Below are 13558 nucleotides of genomic sequence, written 5' to 3'. Positions count from 1 at the left end.
TAGATTACACTAGCAAAATGATTTAAAAGTTTTGTTGTTTAAATTTACAATAATGTTAAGCAGATATGAGTGGTGGCTGGCACAGCAATTAACCACAGTATATGCTGTGTAAGCCTGACACACAGGCCTGATACAAAAATGAAATTAGATTACACTAGCAAAATGATTTAAAAGTTTTATTGTTTAAATTTAAAATAATGTTAAGCAGATATGAGTGGTGGCTGGCACAGAGCAATTAACCACAGTATATGCTGTGTAAGCCTGACACACAGGCCTGATACAAAAATGAAATTAGATTACACTAGCAAAATGATTTAAAAGTTTTGTTGGTTAAATTTACACTAATGTTAAGCAGATATCAGTGATGGCACTAATCACAGTATATGCTGTGAGCCTCACACACAGGCTGAAAGCCAGGCAAATGCAAATAAAATTACAAAAAAAAAAAAAAAAAAGACTGAAGTTATAGCCCTAAAAAGGGCTTTTTGGCGTGCTGTCCTTACAGGAGAGATTAGATGAGTCCTTCAGGACTGTAGTGGAAACTAAATACACTAGCCTAGCTATCTATTTCCCTATAATGTCAGCAGCAGCAACACTAAAGCTCCTCTCACTAAGAAAGCAAGATCGTAATGAATCTAAAATGGCTGCTGCCAAGGAGCTGGGAGGGTATGTGAGGGAGTGTCTGCTGCTGATTGGCTCAAATGTGTCAGAAGGCTGTGAGATACAGGGTCAAAGTTTCCTCAATGATGACACATAGGGGGCGGATCGAACATTGCATATGTTCACCCGCAGCAGCGAACGCGAACAAGCTATGTTCGCCGGGAACTGTTCTCCGGCGAACAGTTCGCGACATCACTGTAAATCACTATGAACAGTGTGAGACAGACTTGGCACTTTGTTTGTACAGTGTGTGCCTGAGTCAGACGGCAGATCACTTTCATTTGCAGAGAAGGTAGGACTTACAAAACAAATGTTTTTTATTTCTTTGTGCAATTTCAGATTGTAACTTCAATGTGGTAGTAGTTGTATGGTGGAGCCAGGGGTCCATAAAAACACATTTTCTTTTAGCAGCAGTAGATATATGATTATTTGACAATGCTGTAAAAATTCTATATTTAAAACCATGCAGAAATGTTTCCTCAATACACAACATCTGCATAAAATGTTATACTCTCAGACTAAGATTGCTCAGTGTTTGAAATGAGACAGGTTAACTTAAAACTGGTCAGTTTACACTACAGCTGACTTAATTTTGAAATACATACCAACAAGCCTAAATCCTGCATTTAACCAGATCTAATGGTATGAGTACCACAGCTTATGGTTCCACCAAGACCATATAGAGTACAGCATTTTCAAAATCCATAATTACAGCTGACAGATGGGAACATTTGTACACTATATTTGAAGTGGTGCTCTTGGTTGGGGAAAATGGGGAAAAAACAAACAAACATATGTCAACCTTTTAAGAGTACTTTTCTTCATCTAGCAATCTAACCAGATCAATAATGTACAATTTTGAATTCACAGAATTATTTTTGTTTGCACATTTACAAATATGATTCTTTAAAAAGTGATCTCTTAATTGCTGCAATTTTTTATCATGCATGTCATACACTGTTGATTTAGGGGATGCAAGGTGCATAAATCTTTCCTCCTGTGAGTGTTTCTGTGGGTGTCTGTGTTTATGTCTTTGTGCTTTGGTTTGTGTCTCTATGATTGTGTATGTATTTTTTTTCTGTGGGTCTCTCTGTGAGGGTGGGTGTGTATGTCTTTGTGCATTTTCTGTGGATGTCTGTGAGGGTGTGTGCATATGTCTTTGAGATGTCTCTGTGAGGGTGTGTGTAGGTTTGTCTTTGTGTATTTTCTCTGGATGCCTCTGTGAGGGTGGGTGTGTATGTCTGTGTTTTCTGTGGATGTCTTTGTGAGGGTGTGTGTTTTATGTGGTTGTCTCTCTGTGTGTGTATGTCTTTGTGTGTTTTCTGTGGGTGTCTCTCTGTGTGTGTGTATGTCTTTGTGTGTTTTCTGAGGCTGTCTATGTTGGTGTTTCCTTGGGCAGGGCCGCCATCAGGGGGTGACAGGGGTGACTACTGTCAGGGGCCCAATGAGCCAGGGGGGGCCCCATGAGTCAAGAACTAAAAAAAAAAAAAAAAATTTTTTTTTTTTTTTTTAATTTTGGCAGCCACCAGTGGGTACTACAGCAGAGTGCTAATTGAGCATGGGAAATGTTATTACAAGGAGTAAAGTATTAGCATTTGAGAGGATTTCTTAGTGTGCACTAAACCACTATGCGCAGTGTGAGACAGACTTGGCACTTTGTTTGTAGAGTGTGTGCCTGAGTCAGACGGCAGATCACTTTCATTTGCAGAGGAGGTAGGACTTACTTAGCAAATGTTTTTTATTTCTTTGTGCAATTTTGGATTGTAACTTCAGTGTGGTAGTAGTTGTTTGGTGGGGCTAGGGGTCCATAAAAACACATTATTTTTTTTTTAGCAGCAGTGTATTTATGATTATTTGACAATGCTGTAGAAATTCTATATTTAAAACCATGCAGAAATGTTTCCTCCTTAATACACAAATGGTAGATGCCCTTTTGGCAGATATGCATTATATATATATATATATATTACATTCCAGTTTACTGCCCCTTTATGCAAGGACTTTCCAGATGCAAGGAGGCATTTTATCTAAGATTTTTACATCTGCATAAAATGTTATACTCTTAGACTAAGATTGCTCAGTGTTTGAAATGAGACAGGTTAACTTAAAACTGTTCAGTTTACACTACAGATTACTTAATTTTGAAATACATACCAACAAGCCTAAATCCTGCATTTAACCAGATCTAATGGTATGAGTACCACAGCTTATGGTCCCACCAAGACCATATAGAGTACAGCATTTTCAAAATCCATAAGTACAGCTGACAGCTGGGAAAATTTGTACACTATATTTGAAGTGGTGCTCTTGGTTGGGGAAAATGGGGACAAAACAAACAAACAAACATATGTCAACCTTTTAAAGGTACTTTTCTTCATCTATCCATCTACCCAGCTCATTAATGTACAATTTTGAATTCACAGAATTATTTTTGTTTGCACATTTACAAATATGATTCTTTAAAAAGTGATCTCTTAATTTCTAAAATATTTTTTATCATGCATGTCACACACTGTTGATTTAGGTGATGCAAGGTGCATAAATGTTTCCTCCTGTGAGTGTTTCTGTGGGTTTCTGTGTTTATGTCTTTGTGCTTTGGTTTGTGTCTCTATGAGTGTGTATGTATTTTTTATCTGTGGGTCTCTCTGTGGGGGTGGGTGTGTATGTCTTTGAGCTTTTTCTGTGGGTGTCTCTGTGAGGGTGTGTGTATGTTTGTCTTTGTGTATTTTCTCTGGATGCCTCTGTGAGGGTGGGTGTGTATGTCTGTGTTTTCTGTGGATGTCTCTGTGAGGGTGTGTGTGGGTATGTATGTATGTATGTCTGTGTTTTCTGTGGATGTCTCTGTGAGGGTGTGTGTTTTATGTGGGTGTCTCTGTGAGGGTGTGTGTATGTCTTTGTGTGTTTTCTGTGGATGTCTCAGTGAGAGTGTGTGTATGTATGTCTTTCTGTGTTTTTTATGTGGTTGTCTCTCTGTGTGTGTGTTTTTCTGTGTGTTCTGTGGGTGTCTCTGTGTGTGGGTGTATGTCTCTGTGTGTTTTCTGAGGCTGTCTCTGTTGGTGTGTCCTTGTGTGTATGTGCAAGTTTGAGTTTGTGTGTGTGTGTCCATTGTCTGTTCCTTTTTAGGACATTTTGACCTTACTACTAATTATTCACATCTTTCTACAGACTTTGAGACTAACAAGACCTTTCCGGAAGTAACCAATCCACCATTTAACCTTTAAATTATTGTTTAGGCAGGTCAGGGCCCTTCCTTTCAGCCACTGCATGCTGTTGTCATAATTTAGTTGTCATCTTCCTTTACAAAAAGATAATCAGAACTCCATATTTTGTTTTCTAAATCTCCTTTTTTTTATTTACAAAACTATAGTTTACCTCATTACTTGTCAGGTCAATGTAAACAAGTGCTAAGTGTCTGTTTGGGTGTCTGTGTCTGAGCGTGTTTCTTTGCGTGTCTGCTAGAGTGTCTATATGTGAATCCTTATGTGTGAGTTTGCTTGTGTGTTTCAGTGTATGAGTGAGTCTGTGTGTGTATGTTACTACCTTTACAACATTTCCAAGTTTAAATAGACAATTAAGAATAAAGTTCATATACGTTTTAGTCACTTGGTCAAAAATTGCACATGTCAAAAGAGGGGGGGGGGGGCCCTGATCAATGGATGAGTCAGGGGCCCCGAAATTCCTAGTGGCGGCCCTGTCCTTGGGTGTATGTGCAAGTTTGTGTGTGTGTGTGTCCATTGTCTGTTCCTTTTTAGGACATTTTGACCTTACTACTGATTATTCACATCTTTCTACAGACTTTGAGCTAACAAGACGTTTCCGGAAGTCACTAATTCAACATTCAACCTTTAAATTATAGTTTAGGCAGTTCAGGGCCCTTCCTTTCAGCTACTGCATGCTGTTGTCATCATTTAGCTGGCATCTTCCTTTACAAAAAAGATAATCAGAACTCCATATTTTGTTTTCTAAATCTCCTTTTTTTTTTTTTTTTTTAAAAAATTGTAGTTTACCTCATTACTTGTCAGGTCAATGTAAACAAGTGATGGGTGTCTGTTTGGGTGTCTGTGTCTGAGTGTGCTTCTTTGCGTGTCTGCTAGAGTGTCTAACAGTCTATATGTAAATCCTTATGTGTGAGTGTGAGAGTATGTTTCAGTGTATGAGTGTGTCTGTGTTTGTGTATGTTACTACCTTTACAACATTTCCAAGTTTAAATAGACACGTAAGAATAAAGTGCATATATGTTTTAGTCACTTGGTAAAAAATTGCACATGTCAAAGAAGGGGGCGGGGCGGGGGGGGGGCCCTGATCAATGGTTAAGTCAGGGGCCCCAAAAGTTTTAGTGGCGGCCCTGGGTGTACTCACTTTTGTGAGATACTGTATATACAGTATATATATATATATATATATCTCAAAAGAAAGAGAGGATACTTGCAAATTAAACTGAGCGTGTATAATAAAATACACCTATAGAGTAAAAAGCGAGTAGCGATCGGCGCTAACAAATCCCTATAAAGCTCAAAGTGTGGGGAACAAAATCTAAATGGTAATAAACAGAGAGTACCACCATAAGCAGCTACAGTATAAAGACAAAATAGATGTGGAAACTGCCCATAGAAACAGTCTCCCATCTATACAAAAACAGACAAAAGCATGAAAAAGTCACAGCGCACTATAAGTGGTAGATCTCTATCTAAACAGATTATAATAAATCAATCAATAAATCAATCACAGTGCACAAATACACAATATGACCAAGCGATGAATACAGTGTGAGAAAAAGGTATATAAAATGGAAATATTGATACACACCAATACCCTGTCAAATCAATAAATATAATATAAGTAATACTAAAGGACAAAGTCCAAAAATAAAATTCCAAAAGATAGAGTGAGTTCTCAGTTAAGGAATCTCCAGGTTCAGAGGAAAGGGAAATCCCAGCACCGGGTACACAAAATACTCACAGACAAAACCTCAATCATATGAGGTAAGGAATCGGCATCAGGGGGAGGGAACTGGCGCCCACACAAAGTTCTGCAAAGTTTACCCAGCGATGTAGCAAGGATATTAATATCAATCCTCGTGAGACAAAAACATCAAGAAAGATATATAGTATAATACCGTTTTATTAGTGGATACAATATTTGTCAGACAAATACAAATAAGTGTGACCTATAGAAACGGTACTCACTTTCAAACTTTAATAAAGTATGAGTTATATATATTAGGGATGGGTGAATGTGTTGAAAGTGTAATTTGTTTGGAAGAATGAATAGTCCTGTGGACATAAGTTTTGGAAATCAAATGTTGATAGGAATGAAATTATTTAAAAATTTTGTAATCAAATATTTCCTGCTTTCATAATCAGATTATTAGATTATATAATTAGATTATAATAATAATTAATATTATTCAGAGGTTCAATAATTCATGTGGTAGGGAATTTAGTAAACTGATACAGATAAATTAATTTGAATATTTCTATTTCGAATATTGCATAATTGGAACTGAATTATTAGAAAAATTTGAATTACATTTAAAAAAAAGCATTAGAAACACTATTACCTAGATTTAGATTTTTGCGTTAGAAGGGGTGCGTTAGCTATGCATGTTTTTTTCCCCCCGCACCTTTTAAACAACGCTGGTATTTAGAGTTCTCTGAAGGGCTGCGTTACGCTCCAAAAAGGGAGCGTACAGGGATATTTATTGCCACTGCAACTCTAAATACCAGCGTTGCTTACGGACGTGGCCAGCTTCAAAAACGTGCTTGTGCACGATTCCCCCATAGGAAACAATGGGGCAGTTTGAGCTGAAAAAAAAGAGAGTTCTCTGAAGGGCTGCGTTAGGCTCCAAAAAGGGAGCATAGAGGCATATTTACCGCCACTTAAACTCTCAATACCAGCATTGCTTACGGTAGCGGCTAGCTGGAAAAACGTGCAATGGGGCAGTTTGGGATGAAAAAACCTAACACCTGCAAAAAGCAGCGTTCAGCTCCTAACGCAGCCCCATTGTTTCCTATGGGGAAACACTTCCTAAGTATGCACCTAACACCCTAGCATGAACCCCGAGTCTAAACACCCATAACCTTACACTTATTAACCCCTAATCTGCCGCCCCCGCTATCGCTGACACCTGCATTATATTATTAACCCCTAATCTGCCGCTCCGTACACCGCCGCAACCTACATTATCCCTATGTACCCCTAATCTGCTGCCCCTAACACCGCCGACCCCTATATTATATTTATTACCCCCTAATCTGCCCCCCCAACGTCGCCGCTACCTACCTACACTTATTAACCCCTAATCTGCCAACTGGACCTCGCCGCTACTCTAATAAATGTATTAACCCCTAAAGCTAAGTCTAACCCTAACCCTAACACCCCCCTAAGTTAAATATAATTTTTATCTAACTAAATAAATTAACTCTTATTAAATAAATTAATCCTATTTAAAGCTAAATACTTACCTGTAAAATAAACCCTAATATAGCTACAATATAACGAATAATTATATTGTAGCTATTTTAGGATTTATATTTATTTTACAGGCAACTTTGTATTTATTTTAACTAGGTACAATAGCTATTAAATAGTTAATAACTATTTAATAGCTACCTAGTTAAAATAATTACAAAATTACCTGTAAAATAAATCCTAACCTAAGTTACAATTAAACCTAACACTACACTATCAATAAATTAATTAACTAAACTATCTACAATTATCTACAATAAAATCAACTAAACTAAATTACAAAAAAACAAACACTAAATTACAAAAAAAACCCCCACTAAATTACAAAAAAAAAAGATTACAAGAATTTTAAACTAATTACACCTACTCTAAGCCCCCTAAAAAAATAACAAAGCCCCAAAATAAAAAAATGCCCTACCCTATTCTAAAATAAAAATTTAACAGCTCTTTTACCTTAAAAGGGCCTTTTGTGGGGCATGCCCCAAAGAAAACAGCTCTTTTGCATTTAAATAAACATACAATACCCCCCCAACATTACAACCCACCACCCACATACCCCTAATCTAACCCAAACACCCCTTAAAAAACCTAACACTAAGCCCCTGAAGATCTTCCTACCTTATCTTCACCACGCCGGGTATCACCGATCCGTCCAGAAGAGGGTCCGAAGTCTCCCGATGAATGAAGGTTCCTTTAAGTGACGTCATCCAAGATGGCGTCCCTCGAATTCCGATTGGCTGATAGAATTCTATCAGCCAATCAGATTGAGCTCTCATTCTATTGGCTGTTCCGATCAGCCAATAGAATGCGAGCTCAATCTGATTGGCTGATCCAATCAGCCAATCGGATTGAACTTGAATCTGATTGGCTGATTCAATCAGCCAATCAGATTATTCCTACCTTAATTCCGATTGGCTGATAGAATCCTATCAGCCAATCGGAATTCGAGGGACGCCATCTTGGATGCTGTCACTTAAAGGAACCGGATGAATGAAGATAGAAGACGCCACCTGGATGAACATGTCTACCGGTCCGGATGTCCTCTTCTTGCCGGATAGGATGAAGATTCGGATCCTCTTCTGGACCTCTTCTTGCCGGATAGGATGAAGACTTCGGACCCTCTTCTGGACGGATCGGTGATACCCGGCGTGGTGAAGATAAGGTAGGAAGATCTTCAGGGGCTTAGTGTTAGATTTTTTAAGGGGTGTTTGGGTTAGATTAGAGGTATGTGGGTGGTGGGTTGTAATGTTGGGGGGGGTATTGTATGTTTATTTAAATGCAAAAGAGCGGTTTTCTTTGGGGAATGCCCCGCAAAAGGCCCTTTTAAAGGCTGGTAAGGTAAAAGAGCTGTTAAATTTCTATTTTAGAATAGGGTAGGGCATTTTTTTATTTTGGAGGCTTTGTTATTTTTTTTAGGGGGCTTAGAGTAGGTGTAATTAGTTTAATATTCTTGTAATCTTTTTTTTTTGTGGTAATTTAGTGTTTGTTTGTTTTTTGTAATTTAGTTTAGTTGATTTAATTGTAGATAATTGTAGATAGTTTAGTTAATTAATTTATTGATAGTGTAGTGTTAGGTTTAATTGTAACTTAGGTTAGGATTTATTTTACATGTAATTTTCTAATTTTTTTAACTAGGTAGCTATTAAATAGTTATTAGGGGGCAGATTAGGGGTTAATACTATTTATTATAGGGTTTTTGAAGCGGGAGTGAGGCGATTTAGGGGTTAATACATTTATTATAGTGGCGGCGAGGTCCGGTCAGCAGATTAGGGGTTAATAAGTGTAGGTAGGTAGCGGCGACATTGGGGGGGCAGATTAGGGAGTAATAAATATAATCTAGGTGTCAGCGATGTTAGGGGCAGCAGATTAGGGGTACATAGGGATAATGTAGGTTGCGGCGGTGTGCGGTCGGCAGATTAGGGGTTAAAAAATTTTATTAGAGTGGCGGCGATGTGGGGGGACCTCGGTTTAGGGGTTTATAGGTAGTTTATGGGTGTTAGTGTACTTTAGAGAACAGTAGTTAGGAGCTTTATGAACCGGCGTTAGCCCATAAAGCTCTTAACTCCTGACTTTTTTCTGCGGCTGGAGTCTTGTCGTTAGAGTTCTAACGCTCACTTCAGCCAAGACTCTAAATACCGGCGTTAGGAAGATCCCATTGAAAAGATAGGATACGCAATTGACGTAAGGGGATCTGCGGTATGGAAAAGTCGCGGCTGGAAAGTGAGCGTTAGACCCTTACCAGCGGGCGGCCAAAACCAGCGTTAGCACTCCCTAACGCTGGTTTGGACGGCTAACGCAGAACTCTAAATCAAGGCGTATTAGATTAAATGAATGTTAGAATGTTGTACAAACATTCGAAATTCAAAACGAATGAACAAATGTGTTAAAATTTGTTTCATCCCATATATATATATATATATATATATATATATATATATATATATATATATATATATATATATATACACAAACATACAATATATATATATATATATAAATATATATATATATATATATATATATACAAACATACAATATATATATATATATATATATATATATATATATATATATATATATACACTTTGGAGCCCTTCCCAGTTAAACACCTTGCCACACCATATCCCATTTATACCTTATTTTTTTTATATTAAACTGATTTATTTGATTAAAAATGTATATATAGGAGTGTAATGCCCTTACACTTTACTACATGTCTCAGGTTGCTCTATTTCTGCTAGCAATATTTTTACTTGCACCTTGAGCGTAAATGATACATTGGACAATATTAGCCGTGCTAAACCTTCCCTGGTAAATCAGACTTTGTATTATCAATCTGTTCACTAATTTTAGCGCTCTCCAGAAATGCTGATATCATGGCCCGAGCTAGCATTAGCTTGTATTCTGTGGCCTAATCTTTATATAGCCACATTAAAACAGCGTAGTAGTCGTTTAAAGGCTGACTTCATATCTTTGTTTTTCAAGCTATAAATAAGTGGGTTTAACAAAGGTATAGCCATTGTGTTACAAAGAGCGGATATTTTTTTAAATACCATCCTGTCTGAAGAAGTTGGAGTCAAGTACACAAAGACAATTGTTATGTACAAAAGAGTAAAGACAGTGAGGTGTGAAGAACATGTGTAGAAGGTTTTGCGTTTTCCAGTGCTGGAGCGGATCCTCAAGATGGTGGAGATGATGTAAATGTATGAAGTAAAGGTTAGAGAAAAGGGAGTGAGGATTACAGGTATTCCTTCTATGAAGGCTACTCTTTCCAATGTAGAAGTCCCACTGCAAGAAAGTTCCATAAGAGGCATAGGATCACAATAAAAGTGATCCATTATATTGGATCTATAACAGGAAACATTTAACAAAAATAATAGAAAAATTAAGCTTTCTATGAAACCCAAAAGCCAGGAGAAAAAAGCCAGCAGAATGCAAGCAATATTGCTCATGATCACTGGATACAGTAAGGGGTTACAAATGGCCACATATCGATCATAACTCATTGCTGTTAGCATAAGCATTTCAGCATCTGTAATTGATGAATATAAATACATTTGTGTCATGCAAGCAGAGATTGAAATAGTCTTATCTCCAGATATAAAATTTCCAAGGACCTTATGCAGAGTAACAGTGACAGAGATCATATCCATGACAGATAAGTTCCCTAAAAAGAAATACATGGGATTATGCAAGTGAGGATCCATGCAGATGAGAACAAGAACAGTCATGTTACCACCAAGAATGGTAAGATAAAGAAAAAGAATTAGGATGAAGACTGGAGTCTGTAGCTCAGGAACCTCTGATATACCTTTAAGTATGAAAAATGTAACCGTGGTCTGGTTTTCTTCATTCATTTTTTTTAGGTATCTAGTTTGTAAGAAAATAAAGTTAGTGTGCTGCAAATTTTACTATGAACCTTGATGGAATTTATTCTGTATTTTGGTGTTGATTAGTTTGTTACCATATGGTTTTAAAAAATTACCTGACTCATGTACAACATATTTTGTGAAGTTTTTTTTTTCCCCCAAGTAGTTAAATATAGAAATATATGTGTAAAATACACTATTTTGTACTTTATTTTGAATTTCTTGCAGGCGTTTTGCAACATATACTGTTACACATACCGAAATGTGGCCTTTTATGAACATAACAGTTTGTTGGGTTCCAAAGTAAGTGTCGAGTGACCCTTTCATTTTTCTTCACCATAAGCTTCCACATAGAGGTCCTACTTTCAGTCCTAGTTTCATTTAATTGAAGGGAAGTTGTAATGTTGCAGGAAACTCATGGACCCTTATACAGGTATATGGAGAAATATATTACAGTACTAGAAGCAGGTCTGTGGTATTTACAGAAAAAATAAAACTTGCAGAATGACTGCAAAACCAGCTATTTTATTTATGTAGTGTATAACTAGCATTTAACTTCTCTTCAGAATCAGATATGTTTTTGGGGTCTTTTCTCGCCATTGTTCTTATGGGTAATTGTCATTTTGTTTTTGTGTGATATACAGCTGAAAACATCAGTTGCTATAATGAATATAAGTCAGCTATCCTGTGTACTAATTGTATACTTAACTTATCACAAAATGGATATCACTTGCATAGTGACACTGTGTTGTTTGGCTGCTACAGGTTCAATATTTGGAGAAGTTGTTCATGTTCACTCTTCATCTGGTTAATCTGTTGATAGTGATTTTGGGGTTCAGATTAATTTATTTTTGCTGACAGACTGTTTGAATAATATGCAGGCGCTATACAAGCTGAAATAAATAAAAAAAATTAGATAAGTTTAGCAATAGTTTCTTGTGTGTACCTGACAAGAGAAGTGTTAAATAAAAGGCAAGCCTAAATACTTATATAGTTTCATTTCTTTTAGACTTTTTTTATACCCTCTTTAAAACCTACAATCTACACTTTAGTTATTTTTTTACTTAGATTATTTTCCCCCAAATCTTTAATACATTTAGTCCATAACAGAAATGTATTTAATCTTATGGAGTCTATTTATTATTGTGTGCGGACGGACATGATACGATGTAGCGTATCATGTCTGCCGCACATCGATAAATGCCGACAGCATACGCTGTTGGCATTTATCATTGCACCAGCAGTTCTTGTGAGCTGCTAGTGGAATACCCCCCCCCCCGCGCAGATTGTAGGGGGTGTCAATCAACCTGATCATATTCTATCAAGCTGATTGCTTTCCACCACCTCAAAGGTGGCGGACGAGTTAAGGAGCAACTGTCTTAGGATCGCTGCTTCTTAACTTCCGCTTCAGGCGGAACTGAAGCGGTGCGGGTCGGAAGCAGCATCATAAATCGACCCCTCAATATCATCTTACACCTGTGGCTGAAGTTCAATGTTGATCCATCACTAATACCCAAACACAATATAACAAGGTACTACACACTTATGAAATGAAATAAAGCTTCAGCAAAGTGATTTGTTAGCCAAACACTTCCATTGCCATTGCGTAACTTTTTTTTTTAACAATCTCATTTCTAAATTGCTTAGTAAGGATACTATTTGGGTCAACTGAGCCACAGAAGTTGCTCCTTGAAAACTTTTGCAAAGTTTATAAAGATTTTTGGCTTGCAATAAAAATATCTAAAGCTTAAGCAACTCAAGTTACATTAATATTCAATGCCTTAGTTGCTTCTCTTTTGGATACTATGGTGGGGATTTCAGGATATTCCTACAGCTAATCTACATGTTGTAGATTCAATGAGCTGATCTTTTTCTATAGTTAATACTTATACCAAGATATAAATTAGAGTGATAACATGTAAGGATATATTTCTCAATTTGCAAACAATAACAAACTATACCTGGTCACAAGAAGTGTTAAGTACAAAAGCAATGCTGAATGGTGGAATGGCGCGTGCAGGAGTAGCAAGTGATATTCAGCAACAGTAAATCAGTGGCTTTGATTAAATTCAAATCAGTTTTTTTCTTTGTTGAGTACCTGCACTATACTGCTGTTTTGTGGCCACAATATAGTTTAAAAGATTTAAAGGGAAGGTCAAAAAGTCCTAATTCTAATAGGGAAACTGTAAATTTAAATTGAGGGAAGGTCAATAAGTCCTAATTCTAATAGGGAAACTGTAAATTTACATTAAACTGTAAAAGTATTGTTTCAAGTGTACAGATATACCATCACTTATTTACAGAACAGTTTTTGTGTGCTGTTGAGAAATCTGTAGAAAATAATGAAAAGTCAGTATTGTGCAGTGATTAAATAATCGATGGAAAAACTTAACTGCAACAGAAATCCTTTGTTAATACATTAGAATACTCTGCTCCATCCTAACCCACGGTTAAAATGTGTTGTGAGGAGTTCAAATTGGAAAAATATCCTGTGAAGATAAAGTTTGCTCTGGTTATCCAATCACAGCTGCCACTGAAGAAACCACAGAGAAAATTCA

At 36.9% G+C, this 13558-nt stretch overlaps 1 protein-coding gene across 1 annotated transcript; it reads right to left on the bottom strand.

Annotated features, from left to right (window-relative positions):
- Positions 1–10049: 10049 nt before the first annotated feature.
- Positions 10050–10988, bottom strand: LOC128636521 (olfactory receptor 6C1-like). The gene has a single exon (XM_053689521.1). The coding sequence runs from the start codon at positions 10986–10988 to the stop codon at positions 10050–10052; it is 939 nt and encodes a 312-aa protein (XP_053545496.1).
- Between the last annotated feature and the right edge of the window lie 2570 nt (positions 10989–13558).

The sequence above is a fragment of the Bombina bombina genome, chromosome 7 (assembly GCF_027579735.1).
Source record: "Bombina bombina isolate aBomBom1 chromosome 7, aBomBom1.pri, whole genome shotgun sequence".
In the NCBI taxonomy this organism is placed as follows: Eukaryota; Metazoa; Chordata; class Amphibia; order Anura; family Bombinatoridae; genus Bombina; species Bombina bombina.
This window is presented reverse-complemented; position numbering and strand designations above follow the sequence as displayed.